At 41.0% G+C, this 24,488-nt stretch overlaps 2 protein-coding genes across 7 annotated transcripts in view; one reads left to right on the top strand and one right to left on the bottom strand.

The window, feature by feature from the left end:
• The window catches only part of LOC132906703 (flotillin-2), an 85,796-nt gene extending 83,068 nt beyond the window's left edge, over positions 1 to 2,728 (top strand). The window contains exons 7-8 of the mRNA XM_060959117.1: positions 85 to 231; positions 792 to 2,728. Coding sequence (XP_060815100.1) covers positions 85 to 231; positions 792 to 821 — 177 coding nt within the window. The 3' untranslated portion in view covers positions 822 to 2,728. The remainder of the gene's footprint in view (positions 1 to 84; positions 232 to 791) is intronic.
• A 4,970-nt stretch (positions 2,729 to 7,698) lies between these two features.
• The window catches only part of LOC132906689 (box A-binding factor-like), a 36,070-nt gene continuing 19,280 nt past the window's right edge, over positions 7,699 to 24,488 (bottom strand). For 5 of the 6 annotated variants that reach the window (XM_060959081.1, XM_060959082.1, XM_060959083.1 and 2 more), the window contains 6 exons: positions 21,763 to 21,931; positions 16,856 to 17,039; positions 16,428 to 16,696; positions 15,427 to 15,916; positions 14,935 to 15,072; positions 7,699 to 14,340 (listed from right to left, as the gene is read on the bottom strand). In XM_060959081.1, coding sequence (XP_060815064.1) covers positions 13,940 to 14,340; positions 14,935 to 15,072; positions 15,427 to 15,916; positions 16,428 to 16,696; positions 16,856 to 17,039; positions 21,763 to 21,931 — 1,651 coding nt within the window. In that variant the 3' untranslated portion in view covers positions 7,699 to 13,939. Of the gene's footprint in view, positions 14,349 to 14,934; positions 15,073 to 15,426; positions 15,917 to 16,427; positions 16,697 to 16,855; positions 17,040 to 21,762; positions 21,932 to 24,488 lie in introns of all 6 variants that reach the window. The other variant, XM_060959085.1, reaches the window with a different exon arrangement.

Genomic DNA, 24,488 nt, shown 5'->3' with positions numbered 1-24,488 from the left:
AGCGAAAGAGAGAAAGTAGAAATTCCACGCTCGCGCTACGTACGTACAAACGTGCTATCAACTTTGATATATTCATTTTTGCAGATTGCCGCGGAGGTGGCCGCGCCGTTGGCGAGAACAGAGGAAATCGTGCTTCTGGGCGGAAGCGATACGACCAGCGGTGAAATTACACGCCTTGTGGGGCAAGTACCTCCAGCTGTTCAAGCACTGACCGGTGTAGATCTTTCAAAAGTATGTTCCAGAGGCCATTGGCCCGCTAGTGATCTGTATACAAATAACGCGCTGTATCGAAATTACCATGTTTTCGATAGAACCGGCGCGAACTTTAAAACATGAAATAACAAAAAATAATTTTCAAAATATAATTCATCGCAAGTATTCCGATCGTTGCTCTTTCGTAAAATTTTCGTAAAATAATAACCAAAGATATATATTAAACGTTTGCGACTCCCTGCCGCAACCGCGGTTAGTTAAAGATCTTAACAAGGGAAATTCAAGGATCTACGTTAACCGAACAAAGATCGCTTGATCCTGGCTTGTCTTACTCTGCTAAATATTATAACGAGCGCTTAAAAATTTGGACATTAAGGATCGTGATAACCTATTTAGAGACGATCTTTCTATCGTCGATAAGAATATCTGAAACCGTACGAACATTGCGAAAAAATATCTAACGTATTAGATATGACAGTGGCGTGATCGGAAAGCGGCGCGTGCCTACTTCGTTTCGCTTCGTTCGTCGCGTAAAGTTTCGACACGAACTAACGTTAGAACGTTTGAATGGTTTCCAGGTGTTGAGCAAGATACCAGGAGCAAAGTAATGACGGAACACGAAAGGGAAGCAACGGCGACCAGGCGATCGGACACTTGGAATCGGGTGAAGAAAGGAGCGAACGTTATACTGCCAAAGGTTTCTCTGCTACTCCGCATCATCCAACGGTGACACTCCACTTCGTTCTCTTTCCCGAATTACTCTACCTCAGACGTAGGTGAAGCGACGCTGAACATAATCGGTCGAATCGGGCTCGCGTCTCCGCCGCGAATGCGTCGATTATAATCTCGAACGTATACGCGGGCAAATTCGATGGTTCGTTACGCGATACTGGACCACTTTATACAACGCACATAAAACGTCTCCGCTTCGTCGTCGTTCGTGCACGTCGATTCCAACATCTCCTCGATCCTACCGAATCTTTCTTCACGACCGAACTTTCATCGACGCAACCGTTAGTCGCGCAAGTTATAAGATAGAAGCAACGGAGAAAGAAGAAAGAAGAATCTTAGGGGATCTCCTTGGAAGAGGAAATCGAGTACACGACACACGTATATCGCTATTGTTTCCGAATCTATCGTGATCCAAGATTCTCGATAATTGTGTTCAACTTCATATATAAGAAATTTAACAAGGGAAAGGAGAGAGAGAAAGGATGATAAAATCATCGTTCGTGCGATGTAGGCGACGTGGAAATTAATTGTTCGTAGTCGTTGTACATACTAGTAGTAACGTGTGTATCATAGCAACTGGAGTTTCTTACATTGCTTGGAACGAGACGCTTCGAACGTTCGAGACGCTCGACGGAATCGAGGCTGTCGCGTGAAATATCTCCGTCGTTTTCCGAAAGATTTAAAGCGAACTTGTACAGAGTGATTTCCGATAAAATATTTCAATGAAAATTTATGTAAAAATTCGATAAACGTTTTCGAGTGGTGTTTTCCTAGAATTTGACTTTCTATTTGAAAAGTATAGCCACCTTCTCTACGTAGCACCGCGTGTCTTTTTAATACGCATCGACCGTTGTATTTATCGTGTGTGCGTGTGCGTGTAAACACTAGACTAAGATACATAGAATCGATATTTCATCGGTCGTCACTCTGTCCAATTTCTACGCTTCTCACTCTGATTTCTATTCAGCTGTGCGATCAAACCTCTTCTTTCGGCTAAAAGTTACCACAATTTCAACGATAACAGAATTATCAACTAACTCGACGAGATAAATTTAAAGTTAAAAAGTTCTGAAAGACGGAACACGCGAACGAGCGTTCGAGCGTTCGCGTATCCTCGTTCGATTCGCGTTCGAAATTCTCTCTATTGACCACGCATCGGAATCAATCGCGTTCCCGCCGCCAGATGTACTCTCCGAACCGAAGAAAGTGCCAACCAATTTGTAAATACGGTATCGTCTCGCCGTCGTCGCGTAGCAGAGCGAATGGCAATTGTCTATCGCGTAACGATCATTCTGTCTTTCCCGATTCGGTTCGAGATCCAGTGCTCGCATCCAAGAAAAGCCAGCCCCGTACGTGCGATAATTTTTGTTCCGAGCGACGTTGTTCGAGACGGACGATTCTATCGCGCGAAAATCACGTCCATCGTGTCCTCGACATTGCGATTACGACGATCGAATCGTCATTCGTATAGCTGATAACGATCCAGCGTCACCGAGTACAAATTCCATTGTCCTGTCCGATGTACATGCTCGCGAGAGACAACTCGAAGGAAACAAAGATCTGATTGCGTAAATTCGTTTCGACGTTCTTTTTCTCTCGTTCTACTTTAAGCAATCCTTTATTCGTTTATTCTTTTTACTCGTTATAGGATTTCGCTCCTATTTTTTATATCTATACATGTTTTTCCTATTGAAAACATATTTAAGTAAAAGTTGTGCTCTTATCGAGAGAGAACTCTTCGAACCCGCGCGAGCAAAACAGGTCGTGACTTGTTTATTCAAAAGGAGAAAAGAAAGAAGAAAGGAAAAAACTGTCGCGAGCATCTAAACGCTGGAAAAGGGAAGTGTACAACCGTCATTCGTCACTAAAGTCTTCCCAAAAGAAAACGGAAAAAAAAGAGAAAGAAGATAAGAAAGTATAGTACATTTAGAGCAGTACAAACGAGATGACAGAGCAAACTAATTTCAAAATACAATTATATCGAATGCAAAGTTTAAAAGAAAAAAAAGAAAATTAAAAAAAGTCGTGATCCGTATGCGCAAGGTCCACGTCTATATAGTATTTTTATTATAATAAGCAATCTAAAGTGTAAATGCCGATTATATAAAGGGGTAAAAAAAGAAGAGAAAAGATAAGTAGAAGGTTCTATTTCTCCCAAACAAATGTTTTATATAAGCTATTTTTAGTAAACGTTTAGCGCACCCGTTCCGATGGGTAGTCAATGCGAGAACTCGCCGTGTTTAAAGTTCTAATTGCCTCGGAATGTTCTTCGTTCTCTCGATATCGTAGATCCGCGAAAGTATAGATGTTACGCGAGCGAAGAGATGAGAAGGAAGAAAGAAAGCAAAGATAACCGACGTCTATGTGCTTCTAAAAGATATTCTCTAGCGCCCATCGAAATGAATTTCACTCAAAGTGTTCGACTGTCGTTCCAGGATCGACGACGCGTTAAATCAAACGATCAAAGCGATCTGTAAATCGATCGTCGTCGATGGGACACGGAGCTTTAGGTAGTTGCAAGAATCCTGCGACGTTCGAGGACTCGTAAAATTCGTAAAGTCGTAAGAACGTCTATCCGGTGATTTCTTACAACTTTTCCAACACGATTCGAGTGGATGTTTTTATACTTGTATTTTGCATCGTTCTCGGATGCGTTCGACGGATGCGAACGATGCGCGTTAATTGCCTTTCTTTGTCCATTAAAACGACGAAAAACCGTCTGTAGACATCTACCCATCAATTTCTTTCGATCGTCGTTAAATCATTACCAAAGATAGAGAACATTTTGATCGATCGCGTTCTAAGAAATTTATCCTCGGTGGATTCCAATTAAGAGTTTAAACTTTTCTCTTCTTCCGAATCGCAAACGACCGCGTAGACGATTAGACGATTTCTATAAGGCGTAACTTGCTGAATTTTTTACCAATCTTCGATCGACGTAACGAAAGAGTTTCTTCGTAGCTTGTATAACGATTCACGAGGATCTCTCGTTTCATTCTATATGCTCGAGCGAGTTGCGATCCCGTCGGGATATTACTTCTATCGTAATATTACAAATTATCTTTGCGTAATGAGTCGCAAGAGAGAAAAACAGGATGAAAGGGCGATAAAGAGGAATACGCGCCTTGTCGTTCTAGCCTAGTTGAGCGAACGACGAAAAGGGTAGCGTAGCTGCGTCTTTCGTTTGTGGTATCGAATATTTGTTTTACCGTTATACGAGATTTTTCGCCAATACTTTACCAACCAAACGTCCGTTACGTCCGAACTATCGAGTATCGATCGAGGAAAAATCTCGTATCGTAAAAGGACGATCGCTGGTGCGCGCTATTTTGGTCCCGCGGAAACGAAGGAAATCGTAAAGGTGATTATTCAGACAGATCTCGTAAATGTCACGATCGTGCTTTCGTTCCTTACAATTTAATATTTTTCTTTTCATTAGCAACACCGTTTCACGAAACCTTCCACTCGTTTTATTCGATTTTTGCTATTTTTCTTATTTAGTCTCGTTATCCTGCATTTCATTTTCAATCGGTTTGCCATGAAATCGAGGATCGTCGATTCCAGATCGACGAATAGAGCTTTAAAGTATATCATTAATTATCAATATTCCATACTATAGAGTATAAATATTCGACGACTCGAACGCGTGGATAAGAAAGAAACGAAACGTATCTCTTCCATTGCCAGCTGTTTTCTAAGATATGCAAATTATAATTAAAATTATACGTACAATAATTAAATACGTGTTTCCACGTACAAACGAATTTATATCCTTTTTATCGACGCGTAATTACGAATCCGATCGTTTAGGTTTTCCATCCATAGAGATACTTGGTTTACTTTACGCAAAAGGAAACCGTGTTGCCAATCGAAGCTAAATATTAACGTACTTTTTTGTCAACATATTTTACGCTTACGTTCTATTCTTTTTCGCGCTTGCAGTTTAGAACACTGTAATTAATCGTATATGGAAGAGGCAACTGCCTTTTATACACGCAAACGTCGTATTTTGTTATTCGTTGTAAGAGCGAGTTTACAGGCTACTAAAAAAATAGCTGCGTCTCAATATTATTCCGTTAAAGAGAAAAATTTGCTTCTTAGCGCACAATACGTAGAGATTTAGCCGGAATAAGAACTTTGTTGCTAATTTATAACTAGTTTGTCATCGATGATTCCGTAATTTGATATTTTTCTGCCGGAATACTTGCATTTCACCAAGGAATATCAACGTTTTACCCGCTGTCTTCGATATATACGTGAAAAACGATCGGCAATTTTGCAAGATTTTTAATCCATTTCGACGATATTTTATTACGAACGAATTCTCGAATTTACACGCAACTGTTGTACTCGTGATCCTTCTTACCCGTTATAGATTATGTGATAATTGACAATACCTTTTCTAAGGTAATAATTAAAGCGATAAATAGTATTAGTGATTAATTATTAATAGAGTAACTATCGTATTAATACGTTGTTCTAAACGATAAATTCGATAAATTTAATAAATTTAATAAATTTAATTAAATTTAAATACCGAACAAGGAGGAGAAAGATCGCACCGATTCGGCTCTGATTCGAGAATTCGATTAGCGGATATATGCGTTTGATTTTATGCAAGTACCAAGTGTCATACTCGTTTGGTCGACGGTACCTTTACCATGTAGAGAAATATAAATATATTAGCGATATATTTTGTTCGATTATATATTACGATTACCGTGTACATACTTACTTTTATTATGCTTATTTTATCGCGACTTGCGTATCTTGAATTTTGTAATAATTTACTTCAGTGCGACCGAATGGCTCTCGATCGGCGAGATCGTACAAAGCACGCGATCCTTAGTTAATTTATAATTACGATCGTCGATATAAGATATACGCGTGAAATATACAACGCGTTTAAACGAGAATTTCCTCGTTCTTATCGATAATTGTGCGTTTACGTTTATCGAGATTCCGTACGTGCGAGCTACGCCGCAAAGCGTAATCGTCGCTAACTAAAAGAACTAAAAGTCATGGATCCAAGTACGTATAGGTGGACGCTGTCTCGCAATCAATACTCTTTCGGTTTAGAATTTTCTCGTTTCTTTCGACAAACAAAAGATCGAGACGATGTCCGTGACTCTTGGTCGTAGGTGGTCGCGACAAGGATGCGCGTGAGCGTCGTCGAAATTGTACGATTTCGTAAAACTCGTAGCTTATTATACTCAGTCTATGTATATGTATAGTATGTATATGTACGCGTACGCAACGCGTGTTGAACGAAACTGCGATGATCTTCGACAGGCGAAAATACCTGCGAAACCGACCAAAAAAAGTGAAAAAAAAAAAAAAAAGAAAAAGAAAAAAGAAGAAAAAAAGGAATAGAAAGAAAAGAAATCGTGGAGCGAAAGGGATAAAAAAAGAAATTGACTAAAGCAAGAGTACGGGGGAGAATTGTTCGGAATTCTAGGACGAATGAATCTAGTCTTTTGTAAACGAGAAACACGAGAGTATTGTATATTTTGAAAATTACGTGCTAGAAGTGTCTGAACCCGTAGATAGAGAGGACAATGTCAACGATCGTGTTGCGCTCTACTCTGATTGAAAGTAATGGAACACACCTATACACTATATACGTACATGCATACATTTACGCATACACAGAGAGACAGCCGTGTACACGTGTACAGTTACACAGGCAATACGAATTAGTGGATATTTTTAATAAACGGATATACGGAGCCGAGAAATTTCCGATTAATCCGCGGATCGATCGATTCGACGCAGGATCGCGATCGTCGCGTTGCGAGTCACCGCTATTGTAATTTTCTCGTTTCTATTCTTCTTGCCTTCGACAACACGTCTGTCGTCCTGTATGCGATGATCAATGCCGATATTAATTAATCACGGATAATTACCGCCCTCTCCCTTGTAACGATAATTGTCAATGATCGAGTGAAAATAAATTGGTTTTTCAGTGATAAAACGATTTTGCCTAGGTCGTTCCTTTCGTCCAGCTTTATTCTCCTTTTCCAACAACGAACGAATCTTCTTCGACCGACCAATCGAAAGGTTCAACGAAAACTGAGCGAAACGTTCGGTCGTCGTCGAAGCTCCTCGAGCAAAGATTTTCGCGCTTGCGATCGAACGACGAATTTCCTTTCTATTTCCACTTTATCGAGCCTGTTTTTTCTAAATCGAATCGTTGCTTACCTATGCACCACCGCCGACCAACGACCGAAGAGACGATCGTCCAGCCGATCGTCCAGGTAAATCGTAAGTTCGAGTTTGCGACATCTTTGTGCTTACACTTTCGTCTTCGTCGTATTCGACACTTCGAGTTCGATCTACGTACGATTTTATACGATCAGACAGGTCGTATAATAATTGCAAAGCGAAATGGAAAGACTAGAAAACTTTGAAAAAATATCTGATCCTTTCGTGTTAAACGATCTCGCGTACCTTCGTCAACGAAATACGGAATATCATCGTTATTAGTAGGACGGATTATTTATCGCGGATCCTTTGATCTTGCAAAGTCGTTTACTTTCGCTTCGCGATTGTTTGCGCGATAACGAGTCACCATAAGAATTATCACGACTTTCGACCACGTTTCATCGATAGTTTGTAACGTTAAAGAAAAGTGAATTAAAAAAAGATATTTGGATACAGCGATAAATGGCTCGTATCGACGATTCTTATGACAATTCGTTATTTCGATAAGTCACACGCGAAGGGATACGACGGATACTACCAATTCTGATATTCATAAAAAACATATTTAATATACTCATAGTTTGACATTCGTATATAACTCGTGATCGAAGAAACTCGTTACACCGCGTAATAATTTGCGATTAAGAAACCCGAGATACTGTATATAGTACTTAGTATCGCTAATAATTACAAAGTTAATCTAATACTGCTATTTCTTCGGAAAAAGAAGTTCCCTTGATATCGTAGAGCTCATTCGGAATAACATGTTCGAACCTCTGCGTTTACACGCAACGTTCGCGCTTCCTCCTTCTCCTTGTCGAATTTCACAGCGCTGTACATATTCAAAGTTAAAAACCAAGCATCGGTATCGGTAACTGACTTTGTCGCTCGCAAATTGCAATCTCCGCCATACCTACGCTCGTTTTTCTTTTCATTCGAAGAACGAAAGTAATTGGAAATGCATCGACCGTTTCGAACACGATCACTCGTACCCCTTCGCATCGAGTTGCTCTGTTCTTTTTTTCTTTTCTATTTTGCTTCTCGTCAAATACCACCGGTACTCTTTGACACAATTGTCTCGCTAAGCGTCGAAATTCAAGGAATTCAAGCGTCGGAAGCAAGGAGGACTGGGCAACGCTTCACGCTTCAATTTTTATTGTGATAGATTGTATTGAAATTTGTCGCACTCCTTCTGAAAACAAAAAGTGTTTGCACGCGGCTGGGTGCTCCACCCCTCGTGCGCCACGCTATCTTTTTTAAATTTCTTTTGCCTTTCTATCGCGTTACATAGTGTGTGTGTGTGTGTGTGTGTGTGTGTTTCCCTCCAGTTCTCACATTTCCAACAACACGCAACGAGTCGTTCGAAGAGGTTCGTAATATACACCGTGTGTTTCTCATATCTTTACATATACCAACGATGGTATATACAACAAAATTCGACATAGAGTACAACAATAGCAACACTCCTGCTAAGACGCACAGCACACTTGCTTCTCTATTTACTTATTTCTTCTTTCGTCTTTACGTCACGCCGCCACATTCACACGAGAAATACAATGTACAGATATTCTACTATCACGAGAGATGTACAAGACACGCTAGAGTTACGGTTTTTCTTATTCCAAGACGTTCTCTCTCTCTCTCTCTCCTCTTTCCCTCCTCCCGCCTTACCATCTTTCATTCTGTCATATTCAACGTAATAATTACAGCTGGTAATTTTTTTCTTACTTTTTTCCACTCTCACACCGTTTCTCATTCTCTCCGGTGCTCCTTTCTCACCTTTTGCCTCTCATTCTCGTTCATTCTCTCTCTCTCATTCTCTCTCTCGTAATTCTATATACAATTACAGTTTCGTGAGTTTCGTTTTGTAAGATGTTAGCGAATAACATTTAGCATCGTACGTCTACGCCGTAAACGATTTAACAGTTTCTTTCCTTTCTTTTGTTTTATTTTTGCTTAAACGCTATAATAGTGCTAAGTAATTTTGTCAGTTATTTATATCACATTGTTCATGTACATGTAGATTTCGCGCACGTTTCGTCCGTTACTTTCTCTTCTCCCGTCGATCGATTTTGTTCCCGAGGATTCCTAGTAACCGACGAGATTCTTTTTCTTTTTAGCTTTTCTTTGATTATATACAAAAAGGGATGTTTTTTATCGCTTTTATTTTCTTCCTCCCCCCCCCTCTCTCTCTCTCTCTCTCTCTCGCTCTCTCGCGATTTTACTTTGCTTGCCACACCTCTCTCTGCGTGCTTCTTCCTTCGCCAAACGCAAGATCGTAATAGTATGCGCTTAGGTGTTAGATTTCCAAATGAGCAAACATCCGTCGGTATCGCGACGTTTTCCTCGCACGAATAACCGGAACCATTGTTACGGAAAAGCAACTTTTCCATCGATCTTTCTCTTCTTCTTAATCGTTACTTAAAGCTTGCTATCTCGATATATCCGAAAGTCTACTTTCCTCGGATCGGATCGGATCGAGTTTCAACGATGAAATAACTGGAAAACTAATTTTTCTTTTTAAGGAAAGACAACAATTGACAAAACGGTGGTTGCCACTCGTCTTGCGCGTTCGGCGAACGAAGCAACGATCCTCGCCTTCCTATTTGCTCGATCTGCGCAACGTGTTAAGAATGCCCCCAACATTTAGTACGAGTATTTACATGCATTGCACGATTCGTAAGGTTGGATTTAAAAGATACAGAAAGAAGGAAAGGAAATTAAGAGTGCCGAACTACAGTTCGAAAGCCTAGCGTTGTTGATCCGTGTTAAAAAAAAAGAACAAGGAGGGAACGAAAATGACTAGTGCGCACGCGCCAAATTCTATATTCTCTAGCAATTTATCACCCCGCGGGAAAATCCTGCGAAATGTCTTTTATACAAACTACGATATCTGCCGACACGTTCTTTACATCAAGTCAAGAGACGAAAATAGAAAAGGATCCCCCCGAAAGACACGACGTTTTAATTTTATCTTCTTTAGGAAAACTCTGATATGTCATCGGCTATGGATGACCGATCGACGCTTTACCAGCGACTAGTTATAGCAATATAGAGGAAACGAACGACGTCTCGCGTGCGAACGATCGAAGCCCGACAAGCTTTCGAATCTGTACTTTCGTTGAAACGCGAAAAAAGGTCACCGTAGCTACAGGCTGCGAGAGACGATATTCCTTCCAATTACGTTGCACGTTACGAGTTTGTAGTATCGTCTTTTAATTGACATATGTGTAGATCAAAAATAACATACGTAATAGCGACAAAGCCATTTCGAAAAAATACTTATGCGAAATGTAAACAGCGATTGGATTTACGAAAGTTCGAAGGAAGCATCTACCTACGAGTACGATCGGCTATCACTGCACGAACAAAATCCAACAGTTTTGAAAGAGAGAAGGAATCGGGGCAACTAAAAGAGGAATCGGTTGTCGGAATCGAAAGATTGATAATCGAAAGCGGATTGATTGGAATCGAGGTAGTAATGGAATACAAAACCGAGCAAATTTCGCGAGTCTTGCCATGGATCTGAAAAACGGGTGCAGTCGCTGATCGAACGCGATACCATCGATTCGGCAGTATTGTTCGTAAACTTTGCTAATTTAGTAGTACTCGATCGTAAACGATTACAGTATTACATCGCAAACGGTGCTCCACCGAAATGATTTCCAGCGAACGAAATTTCTTTTCTTCTTTCGTTTCGTTTCGTTTAACGCATTCGTTGTCCGTTTATTTGTGAGAATAAGCAGCAACAAGATAAAACGTCGATTCGTCAAAGTGAGATACTTGACGTACCAAAGCAGAATGAAACAACAGGCTTACGGAATACTACTCGAAACTTTGATATATAAATTCGGTAAAAATCATATCGATTTTCGAGTAGTGCAAAGATCTAGCGTAACACGAATGCGTTAAAACGTTCTATCGAACTAACGGTGACGTTTTCAACGTTTCTTACTCATCTACGGTGTGACAGGGTTGAACGAGTCCCATGTTGCGTTTAAACGCAAAACCCTGAAAATAATATTCTGCTCTCTGTTAACCGATAACTTGGTACATGCTTTAACGTGTTTTCGCAGTAGATCGAAATACACGGCGCCCGCGTATATAACATATCTATATAATCAGCGCATAAACTGACTGACCAAAGCCTTTGATTAAATAATTTAAAAAATAAAAAAAAAACGAGATATATATGTGTGTATACGCAGATACAAGTTAAGAATAATACTAGTGTACAAATGGAGATATTCTGAAAGAGACCGTTAACAGCGACACTCTCACACTCACACACACGCGCGTATAAAAATTCTTCGTTACACAGCTTTCAAACTCTTAGCTTTGCTTTTGCGCGTCGTTCGCGAATTCCAAATCGTTCTTAATTGAATTTCGATCTTTCTCCTCGAGTGTGTATCACCCGATACGGAAACGCAAGGAAATTGCTCGTGACGATGTACGACGTCGAAGATAATATCGTAACGTAGGAATCAAGATTTTTGGAAACCGTTTTCGACTCGAACGATTCGATCATCGTATTTGGAAATTTGTCAACAGAAAGATGGGATTAATCGCGTTACAAAAACGTACGAATAAAGATATGTTAAAAAAAAAAAAGAAAAAAAAAGAGGGAATCTAATAGATGCGCGATCCTTATAAGAGAGAGCTTATTCTTTGTACTTTTGCAATAGGATTTGACAGGCTACAGGTACGGAAAGAAATCTCGAACGACGAATTACAGCATCGCGATTACGTCGATAATCGTAATCGTGTAAAGATAAATGGAAATATACGAGCCAAAGTACGTTCGTGGCGTTTGAGGGACAAACGTTACGTACAGCTATTTCGCATCATATATTCTATTTATAACGAGTAAACAACCGTTAACGGTCTCGCATCGAGTATATCGAATGAAAGCTCAAAAAACTTAGAATATTTCAAGATGAAACGTAAATTCTTTTTCTTTTACTTACACATAGAAAAAACAATTTAAAATAGTACGATACACCACCACGTGTATATTGCATACGATAATTCCGTCTTCCTCGTGCAACGCAAATCGAAAACTTTTCTCTCCTAATTCGATTATCTATCTTGATCGATTGCAGGAAAATATTATGCAAAATATAATGTTTCGTCAGCGATCCGAACACCTGTATGTACACGTTCCATCGGAAACAAAACTACCATATCGTTAAAAACGTACGCATACGTATTTTGTCTGTCGCTTTTTTTCTTTTTTCAGACTTTCGAGAAAAACCACGGCTGAGCGTCCTCTCGAAACGAATCCGATAAAGATATCAGGACTACAAAGGCAAACGTTTTGCTTATGCCCAGTGTTGCACTTTATAAAATAAATAGAAACGAATAAATACTTGAGCACATTCTATACATCTATCTATCTCTCTCTATATATAGTATATGCATATATGTATAGTATATTTATGTATATATTTTTTATATACGCATACTATACATATATACATATACTATATATTTACAGATAAATAGATAGATAGATAGATAGATAGATAGATAGATGGATAGACAGATAGATAGATAGATGGATAGACAGATAGATAGATAGATAGATAGATAGATAGATAGATAGATAGATGTATAGACATATAAAAGAAGAGAAAGAAACGTATGCGTATTTCCTTGGCATTCAATGCGACGTAAGTTCAATTTATCATCTGAGTTTCCGAAAGTAAATTACAGGCGTAAAGGATAATCGTTTCTCCACAGCCACTATTTAACATAAAGAATTAATTTAAAAGTGCAAGCATATTTATCATCCATCTGATTTCAAGATTTCGATCAATTTCAAACATCCAAACGAACCTTATATATCATACAATTCATTAACTTAACATCATTCTGTAAACACACAGTTTGGTTTCTTCTTTACCGAACTTCTTCAATTGCAACAAGGTACCAAAAAAGAAACGATATACGTAGCTCTGTTATACTTTACAACCATGATATTTAGAAAATCGTGCGAATAACGTTCCAGTATCATGAGTCAAATTGATTTCATGCGTCAATGCAATTCGTTCGTGATACGTTCTTATATACGATCGCGTATATAATTTAGAAAAAGAAATCTCTCGACGGACAACGTAATACGAACGATCATCGACCGTCTTATTTTTCCAGAATTTTATCCTGCGAAAAATGGAACGGCGAAATGTTGAACTTGCAAACGATCGCACTGAGAAATTTCATCCGCGTACATCGGCCTACTTTCTTCGTTCTTACGATTCCGGAAAACGCGAACGAGATCATCTTGGTCCGAAGCTGCCTCGTCGCGTTCGTTTCCTTGACCCATTTTTAACGACCTTTGCCTTCGATAAGTACTTCTCTGAACCATTCAAGGTACCATGCACAATCGCGCAAGTTGAGCAACAGCATTTTTAACACCTTCGCATCGTCTCTCGGTCGTCTCACTCTTTGGAAGAGCAGAAACGTTTGAAATCCAAAGCACGAAGGAACACGAGCAAAGTTTCACAAAATAAGAAATTCTCCCTCGATGTTGGAAATAGCACGACGGAGAGAATCATCGCGTCTCTTATGTCTCTTCTTCCGTTGACCAGATCTGCGATTTTTACCTTATCTCTCGTTGAAGCATCGAATCGATCGTGCATAGTCATCGGTCCTGTACACGCGAAACGCGTTAGACGATAACGGAACGTGGACACGCGTCGATCAAACACCGATTTCTGCGACCCTGCGGCGCCTCCGTACACTTAGCGGGAGCCCTTTCTCAAACTAGTTTCACTTTCTTTTGATTCTGTCAGACGGTCGAATGTGTGGTGGAGGAAGGTTGTGTACTGGAAGCCGCCGTCGACTGTGGCGTGGATGTTGACGGTGAACTGACGACAACCACGGGCTTCACCAGAGTAGTGGTGTTTATATACTGGGCGTTCACGATCGGCATTTGTGCCACGGATTTGAGGATCGGGGTTGTGATCATTTTGCCCGCAAGGCTAGAGGGGGCTAGGATATGAGCAGTCACTTGATTTCCTTGCGAGACAACGGTCATCGGCGTGACGATCGGTGTCAGGCCGGAGAGAGGTGTGTGCGGGCCAACGATATGAGCTATACCCTCTGTGGACGGAGCGTTTTGCATCACTGTCGAGCCTGGTTTACCTGTTGTGGTTTGAAGCGACACACCTGCATGGCTCAGCGTCAATCCTGCAACCCATAGGGGTAATTGCACGGTAAGATATGTTGTCTTCTTTCAGCCAACACGAACGCTGATAAGAGAATATTTTGAATCCTGTGCGCTCGAAACCGTTTTCACCTTCTATACCTTCCCATTGGTTTTTGATAATTGTAACTATTCGCGAGCATGGACCGTCGCTGAAAATCTTTTTTACGGCACGATTCTTTAAAAATAAATATCGTAACGTAAATCAAAAGCATGTAATAAATATATAAAAAAAAAAAAAAACTTGTACACCATTTTCAAAGCAACCCGTACAACGAATACGACACGAGTCGCTCTGCAAATGGCCACTTTTCGTCTAGCACCAAGTTTCTTTACAAGATCGTAACAGTACGATTTCGCCTTGGACATAGGTGCTGTATACAAGAAGCGTGAAAAAGTAAGATCAGAACTTGCTTTTATAGAAACCGATAGATACGCGATAACTAACGAGAAACTGGAATTCTAAGTTTGCCCTCTGGTGGCAAATATAGAAAAGATTGGCCTGGTAAACAGCGTGTTTAAACCACGATAGAGATACAGAAAGAAAAGAATGAAAGATATCCAATGTAAAGCATTACCATTTGCAGGCAGTATGTTCAATTCAGCGCCACCGGGAAGTCTAGTCAACTCCGATCCATTTCCGCCTACAAGTGTCACACCACCGACCATTTTATGCGTAGTCTGCGCGTCACCCGCTCGTATCCTCGTTTGAGCATCTGCAACGTACACAATGCACGATATTATACCAACACGATCGACAAAATAAATCAATGTTTCTCGTGGATAGAATGTTTCATAAAATATCAAAGTAGGAAAGCCGACAAATTCACGCAGTCGTATTACTTAATTACTATCAAAGATGAAAGCAAAATAAGAAAAGTTCTCTAGATATCGTGGTGTAGTTTGAACAGCACCGAATAAACGTGCGTCGACATGCGTCGCAAATACTTGATCAAATATTTTTTTTCTTTTTATATCTTTAGAATAAACGAAGATTTGTTAAATAAACGACAGCGGCGAAATCGTAATAATTATCGGCTATATAGGCAGGATCGTTTCGAGTTACTCACTCGTAACATTCAGTGCAGGAGAATGCGCAGCGAAAACTAACGGCCTCCCCTCGTTTGCCGAATGCACTAATGTAACTGGCCTGACGTCATTGGCGGACGACTGCACGGCTAGGGCCAACGGCCTGTCGTTGTTGGACAGATTAGAATGCACAAACGTTACCCTGTTGTCGTTGGCCGTGGACGAGTGAACGACCAGCGCTACGGGCCTTGGCTCACTTCCAGTGTTCGATTGCACGGCAATAAGCGGCCTCGATTGATCCGACGAGTTTTGCACGGCCAACGTGAGCGGCCTGGATTCGTTGCTGCCAGCGGTGTGAGTGACCAGAAGTTGCCTCGTGTCACCGGGTATCACCCTCAAGCTCGGACCGAGGTGCTGAAGGGTCGGTACGATCGTCGGCAAGCCTTGACTGGTGTTCAATATCTGAGCGCTGATCGGCAAGTGCAACTGGTGCGGCTGCTGCACTATACCCGTTGGTGAAGTAACTTTCTCCTACGACGAAAATTTCACAAATTACTTTGGATCGAGCTTTCGCGACTTTCTCATATGTAATGTAAGAAGGTATTCTAATTATTCTTTTCTAAATCTACAAAAACAAATGTGTTGCATTGGTCGGCAACTAATTTATACATAATATATATCAATATAAACTAGTTATATTAAACACATTCGCAATGCATTTGAGTCTTGCACCGTTGTTCCACACACAACGTTAAATGTACAAACGTTGTGTCCAAGGGGGTGCTTGCTGCGCCGCTTTTCTTGCTGCTGCGCTTTGCTGCGTCTGGCTTTTTTGCTTGCTGCAGTATGCTTCGACGATATATACTTTGCGATCTAACCACTTTGAAGCGAATAAAAACGATCAGTTACAATTTTAGCCCAAACTGGGATTCGATCCAGCGACGTTCGGGATTAGCAGACGCGGACTTAACCGACCGAGCCAATTTAACCGACCCCAGAACTTTTGTGCTCGATACCGTCTTCAACCTCTTATGGAACGTACCTGTGCTGGAGTAGGAATGCTAGGTGCAGGCGTTCCAGGACTCGAACTCGCAGGTGGACTTTCTCTGGAACTTGGCGCAAGATTCATACCCTGCGCTTGGCAGACAACTGCCGCAGTGGCAACCTGACTGTGGATATTGGAAGTCGCGCTGGTATTTTGAAGCGTTTGCGGTGAACTAGCCGTAGCTGCGCTGCTCAGACTGCTGGTACTACTGTACCTCGTACCACCTCGTGCGAGCCCCGTCACATCAACCTCCATGTTTTCTGAAACTTTAATAAAAAAAAATTCTTAAATTAGAAATTGCCACCTTACAATTTTCTCTTGTCGTCGATTTTATATTTCATAAAAAGTTCGCTTCGATGGTTGTCGTTTCTCTTCGAGTACGTTTAAAAGGTATGTGAATGTCCTATTTCGATTGTAAGACTTACTACTTCTCGTAGCCGTTACATCGGCAGCCGCATTCTGTTCTGGTAAAAGAGTATTAAAGTCGATGTGATCCCAAGTAGCCGCGAGTTCCTTCTTCAGAGCTAGTAATCTTTGCTGGGCAGCAATTTTTTCCCTAGCAAGCTTTTCCATTTCGTGTTCGTAATCTCGTTCCTTCCTTCTCAACATCTGCAACGATATCCCCGCGATTAAAAAACAGGGCAATCGATGGTAGAAAAAAGTTTCGTATTTTTTTATAGAACGAGCAGAAAAATTAATTAGCTTTCGACCGAAACGATGTAAAATACAACACGTTCTCGCGATTATATAAGCACGTGTTCTAGACAGATTCCGATTATTCGCGAACGAGAAAGCGCAAATATATTTCGACCGATAACGCGATATATATTTATTTGCTCCCTCGAAACTTCTGCGATCCCGAAACTCCAAGATTTACGCAATCCGTCGTACATAAAATTATCTTTGTTTATCAAACCTGCATGTTACACAGTTTCACAGAAACGATTGCAGTTGTTGCGATCCTCTTCGCACACCGCGGTAGATCTTTATGGAAAATTGCGTGCGCACGACAAAAAGCGGACGAAAGCCCATTTATACATATCCCGGCTTCGTTTTCGAGAACAGCATAATGCGAGCGTCACACGATACTGCTGCAGATTCAGGACATCTCTCCATCGAAATACGATAAGCCTTGTGTTTGACGTCAGCACGAACATGCGTGAAGGAACCGTGCACGAGTGCACGGTTGCACGTGACGACGAGCTCCGATACCCAGCGAACGAGATGCATGCGTTTCGAGAGAAGTCGAGGAGAAAGAAAATATGCAAGGACGAAATTCTTGCCGTGTGCAAATTCGAACCTGATCAAGTTCACTTTGCACGCGTTCGTGCACAAGTGCTGAGAAAATTCACGATGTGGCAACTTTGAATCACGATAAGAATCTCCAACGAAGAATCGGCATCATTTGCCGTACAAATTACAAAATTCAATCTCGCGCCTTGGCCCATGTGTATTTAACTTTCCTGTAATCTTCGCGTCACCAAACGCAACCTTACCGTTGTATACAACATTGTTATAGAATTTAATCTAAGCTAAACTTCTACTCGGAGTAACTGGGCCAAACCATAGCTTCAAGGCGATGTAAAATAGATGGAAATATCCGTTAACCGATGTTAAATCGTTTGTTAAGATATCATTTATACATATATATTAAATATTCATTGGTAAATTTATCTTTTGAGCGAAACAATGCCGTCTAAGATTAATTCCAAAGTTAGACCATGAATTCAACGTAAAATGAAACGAGCGTGAAAACACGTATAAGATAGACGTAACACGATAGACGTAAATACTTAGACGTGATACGGTAGAAATCTCGAGTAGGTACGACTTTCCGTCAAAACGTGATAAGCATTCGATTCGGTATCGGCAGAAACGTTTAGCGGAGGAACGCACGTGACAATAAGTGGCAGAGCACTACCGGCGCGCACGATACAGAATACACGTGGTAAGATCGTCAAGGAGGAGAAAGAGGAGAACGAGAACGCAGCGCGCGCAGAAGGTAACGCAGACGGAAAGAAACGACACGACCGGGGTCGCCAACTTACACAGTGATAATCAAAGAAAGTAAGTGGGAGACGAGGATCGCCTTGGTCGAAGAACAAGGAGGAGGAGGAGGAGGAGGAGGAGCAGGAGGAGGAAAAGAAGAAGGAGAAGAAAAAGAAGAGGAAGAAGAAGAAAAAGAGAAGGAGGAGGACAGAGCAGGACGTAAATATGAAGAAAGATGGGATGACCGACAAAGATAGAACGCAACACGAGAGATAAAGAGAGGGGAGAAAGCAGAAGGAGGGGAATATACGTTGCGAAAAAGGCTGAGAAACACAACAAAAATAGACAGACACGCGTATCGAAGGATAGGTAAGTTGAAAGGAGATAGAAAGACGACAGAGGCGGAGGTGAGGAGGAAGGTGCACGAAGGCCGTTGCATGAATAGGCGCACGCGCGGTTTACAAGCACGTGGGTAAACCGCCTCCAACAGGATTCGCACACACAATACTGCGCTCTCGGATATACGCAAATAGCGTTTTCGTTTCTTTCTACATCTCCCCTATCTGCCACGTCGTACGTGCCGCGAAGATCGTGCATGTACTTTATTATACTTTATCGAACTCGCGTGCGCGCGAATCTGGCGGATTTTTCGCCAACTAACAAGAATGGAGTAAGTTAAACTCGTCTAAAGCGTCGTCGTACCGGTAGTGGATTACCGATTTCCTTTCATTCGTATCTCCGATGTATATATTTTGCTTCTTTTTTTTTTATTATTTTCAAATATCTACGTTTCGATCGAGCATTGTCCCGATACAATGATATTTATCGTCCCAATACGTCAGCTGTTAAAAGGGAACGTTCCGTTATTACGCTATTTAAGGTCTAATAATTACGTTGTATTTTGGTCGATGGTTGTTGACGGAACGTTTTCACGGGATCCATAGGTTTCGTTTGGCCATTCGAATTTCAAACTGAAACGAAATAACGATGCTTAGTACCTGTGACGACAGTACGTACCATTTTCCGAAATAATACCCTAGCTTAAATACTTAACGATCTTGAAAATCTGGCAGCTATTCACAAAGTTATTATTGCGTTGGTAATCGTGCAGTTTATTTGTGAGTCGCTACGTTTCTCACAGAACTTTGGATAATCCTCGACCCCGAAGGAGACAATAGAGCATGATTGTACTTGAGACCGAAAATTATTCTTAAGAAGATAATCTTTGATATATATATATATTTTATTAACGTTTCCCCGTATAATGGCAAAAAATGGTAACGATTGTGTTTCGTTGATTCCGTATATTTATTGACAACGTTTATTAAAATTAGATATGTAAGAAAACGTTTATATTTGATAACGGTATATGTCAATGACATCGTTCGGAAGACGTAGCTAATCGGTGGCTCAACAGAAACATGGAACGGGTAATTCCACGTAATTACACGCAGAAACCTGACGTTATAGTAAGCCAACGTGCAATTTCGACACGTCGGAGTGGAGCATCCGTTTCGTACTTAGAAGTCGGCAACAATGGCGCTCTGCACGATAAAAGTTCGGATAGCAGCGTACGCCGTACGTGCCATGCTGCGTGACACCGATGGCCGCGCAATCACGTGGAACCAATACAGGTACACCTTGTACGTGGAGAAGCATCGTGTACGCACACGCGCAAACTGCACGGAGTGAACCGGTGACGAAGAAAGCGAACGTCTCGTATGGTGGGGGAACACGAAGGATGACCTAGAGTGGGAAAGACGACGATCGAGCAAGACGAAAGAGTACACAGACAATGCCGTTTTGACTAAGACGGGCGAACGAAGAAGGAGGAGGAGGATGAAGAAACGGAAAGAGAAAGAAACTACAGATACGAAACGCGGTCGAAGAGGGAACGCGAGACAGAAGATACACGCGGAAAGAAAGAGGAGAGGTCAGGAGCAGACAGAGAGCGAGAGATAAGAGACAAGACTAGAAAGGAGTGGGGATCGCGAGACAGAAAAGACAAAGACGAAAATACGAGGAAAGAAGACGGCGGTGGGGGGAACAACGTGTCTCTAGAAACGACCTCGTGCGGCAGACGGAGCAACGGAGAGAGTGAAACTGTCGGACGAGGAGGAAAGACGACTGTACTGTAAGAAGCGAGAAAAAAGGCAAAAAATAATTCTCACGTAAAGGCGGAATAATATATTGTAAGTAAATTAGTCGATCTGGTTAAAGGAAAAGACGAAGGAAGCGAGAAAAGAAGGAAAAGAAATACGATACTCTGGGTTTGCACGTACGATGGAAACGACGCGTATGCCGTCCGCATATTGGAATGAAACGAACGGATCGTATAGTAAATAGGTAAAAAGAGAGACATGCGCAGACCGAAAGGGTACGAAGAGAAAGACACGGAGAATAAGCTGCACAAGCGCGTGAGAAAGAGGCCAAACGTCTGATAGTAGTAGGATTCGAGTTGAATCACGAAAGAAGGGAAAGGAGGTGGTATGTATGTATGGTCGACCTTCGCGGGGACGCGCATCGGGCCGATTCTCTGGCCGTCGCGCGAAAAGTTAATGTCCGTTTCGCAATTCCGAAAATTGCGAGAAAAAAAAATTAGATAGGATCGAACTCGAGTAACAAGGAGAAGTCAAAATTTCTTTCTGCATATGAAATATGCGCAACGTCTTTACCGATACCGTTATCGGTACAATAAAATGATTTATTTCCGGCCCGATACCATATGCCATTACTATCTACTATCGGCTAATTGGTATTTACAATCATGGTATGTTACATCACTCGCCGATACATAGTTTGCGAGACGCAATATATTAACGAAAGCGATTGATAGAATGGAAGATCGATCGGGTCGAGTCTTACGTACGTACGCAATTACAACCCTCGTTACAAGCCGCTGATTATTTCTTTTCTCTTTTGCTTTTTGCTTTTTCTTTTTTGCTTTTTCTCTTTTTTTTGTTTTTTTTTTTTTTTTTTCGAAAAATTCGTAAATCGAAACTGACTCGCGATACATTGATCGTGCGAGTCGAACGGAACAATTACGTGGCCTTTATATTCAGGTGCCACGGGCACGCATTTCGCGCTAGGTCACACAGGTAACCTGCGACACTGGAAACCATTGCGGCATAATAGGGAGCATAATTAGCAGTTTTTACGATACCAAAGCGTTTCGCGTGCAATCATACTCTTTGCGAGAGACAGGATTTCGCTATTATGTAAAGTAAACAGCATGTAACTTTACAGTAAGGAATATTATAGTAATTGTGCTAAACTTGTCTATAAATTAGGACGGAAAAAGAGCATGAATCGTAAAACACGTTACACGTATCAATTTACATACCTGTATATGCCTGATTGCAGCGTGAAGAATCGAAAGGTTCGACGACTTTTTCTCTTCCTGCGACGGGAGTTGCCTCTTCAATAATTCGAAGCACTCTTTCAGATGCGCCCTTCGATTTTTCTCCAATTTGTTATGCACTTCTCTGGTGCCAGAACGGATAACACACGGTCTAGAATAGAGAAACGGATATATGTAGACACGCGATATTTTCCATTTATATTTACATCTATGTGGAATCGATAAACCGTTGATAAATTAGTTCCAACCAACTATGAAATCTATCGAAATTCTATTGAAGCGATTTCACAGGCCCTTAAATAAAAAGCATCGAGTCACAAATTATCTACGATCATCGAGTCTACAAATTACATTACGTTGCTTCTAATTTGTCAGGCATTTTCGAATCGATTCGCGCGACGTGTTGACGCGGACATCCTGTCCTCCTCCCCCTCCTCCAAACGATAATACCATTCTTGCATCATTTTCTTACACGATCGCAGCGATAGCTACGACTAGCTTACTGACAATATTTTGTTAATCAGCCTCGCATGCACTCTTTACATCTAGAATATTAAAGTGAAATGTACGATCGAAGAAACTCGCGAGATGAAAAAGTACTTTGTATTGTTGTTGGAGATCCAGGTAAGGAACGCTATCCGATAACAGAAAACACAGAAATGCAAAATAAGAAGAGAAAACTATGACGATAAAGCGAGCGGAAACGGTTGATAATCTCTATAATCGATCAGATAAAGCAACGATCCTCGCGCAACCTCCGAAGCCAAGTACACAGACATGAAAATCGCGTTCTTAATCAGAAGGTGGCAGACAAATTACGATAATCTCTAGCGGGAGGAGGCACGAGCGTGCAGCACGCATGTGGTGGTACGCGATAATGGCAGCGGCGCGTTAGTACGCAACCCGGTCCCCGGTCTCACGACGTGGTAAGTGACGCACCGTGCACGTGCCATTCACCCTGGACACGTGCACCGCGTGAATGGGTAGCGAAGACTCTGTTGCCTCGACGCTCCTGCCTGTGCATCGAGAAAAGAGAGAACGGACAAGACGGAGAGGGAGAGCGCGCGAAGCAACAGGCTGGCATATCGGCAGCCAGAAAGAACACGGAAAAACGCCGAGAAGCAAGCGAAATTCGCGGCACCGTGGACCGAGCAACCGTCGAAAAATATACCGAACGAGAATTCGCGACAAGGAACAAAACACTACTGCTGCTGATGCTGCTGAGAGAGAGAGAGAGAGAGCGAGAGAGCGAGAAAAAGAGAGAGAGAGAGAGAGAGAGAGAGAGAGAGAGAGAGAGCAAATGCGGGATGGAGCAGAAAGGGAAAAGGAGATGGAAAAGTTCGAAAAGAAATTTTTAGAGGAAAGATGACGAGTAACAGGGAGATAGAAATGAACTTCTTGAGAATTAGGGGTGTAGATGTGTTGTATTTCGTTGTAAGAAAGTAACGTTTGCTTTGATCCAATGTTAATTACGGGTTATATACTATGGAATTTTATCGATGTAACATTTGATAAAATATTAACACGTTCTAACGGTTGGTACGGCCGAAACTTTCGTTAGGCGAATAAAAAAAATTGTTCGATATAGCGTTGAAACGGAGAAAATCATTTATTTTCCTCTAATTAAATTCGTTAACGTAACGGTTTCAGTGACACGCGTATAAGATACTAGAGATACGGCTAAAATGATCTTTTTTCTTGGCATAGAACGTGTTAATCGTCTATAAAAAAAAAAGAATGTAATATGCACAACAAGGAATAAAAGTATACCTCGCGTAATTTGTTTAAAATTTGATCAAACGACTCGAGTTTCTCCGAGAAACTGACAAAGGATTAGTTCACTAGATAACGCGTTAAAGGTGTTTTGAAAAAATTGCCTTCTACAATAACATTTTTATCCGGGCTTGTAACGAAAATTTCAGCAGCACGTTTTGAAGATTTGTGTTAAATTTTAGCGAACTCGGTTGATGCGGAAACAGGAGACAGGCATTTATAACCGTTTGTAACTCGTTGCAACGTTAACCGATTTCGATAAAATTTTCAACGTAATTGTACAACTGACGTATAAATGTTCGATGATCGTGTTGCTTAAATTTTTATTACAAGTTTGGATGAAAAAAAAAGTTGTAAAAAGTAACCTCTAACTTCTTCCTCGAGATTCCGACCAATTGCAATTTTTCAAAAAAAAAAAAAAAAAAAAAAAAAAATATGTTACGCGTCACATTGAAATCTGACCCTTCTAATTTTTCAGACAGAACAGACACTCGTCGTTCGATCAAAGCTTTAAAAAGTTATTCCGCTTTAAAAGATGTACCAATACCTTTGTCCCTCGCTGTATATGCAACACCTAATTACGCGTTAATGGTATAAATTACTCTATGCAAATCTGCAACACGTGTACACCTTCGATGTAACGAACAAGTGCGAGAAGTTAATTCGTTTTCAAAGTTGTTTAACTCGAATCAACTCTCGTTCTCCGTAAAACCAACTATTCTAAGAACAATTATAATTAGATTTTAAGAAGTTTTTCCGTATAAAATCAGTCACAGTTGCAACGGTAACTTGGTTATTCTTAAAGTTATTACAAAGCACTTTCGTACCAGATGTTCGGTGATTCTATTTACTACATCGGCGAATAATCCCAAATTCGTTTCGTTCCAACATTATGCATTCCCATTATTTACTTCTCTTCCTTTTCCTTTTCTTTT

This window comes from Bombus pascuorum, chromosome 5, assembly GCF_905332965.1.
Source record: "Bombus pascuorum chromosome 5, iyBomPasc1.1, whole genome shotgun sequence".
In the NCBI taxonomy this organism is placed as follows: Eukaryota; Metazoa; Arthropoda; class Insecta; order Hymenoptera; family Apidae; genus Bombus; species Bombus pascuorum.
Note: the sequence above shows the minus strand (reverse complement) of the source record. Positions and strands in the feature narration are given on the sequence as shown.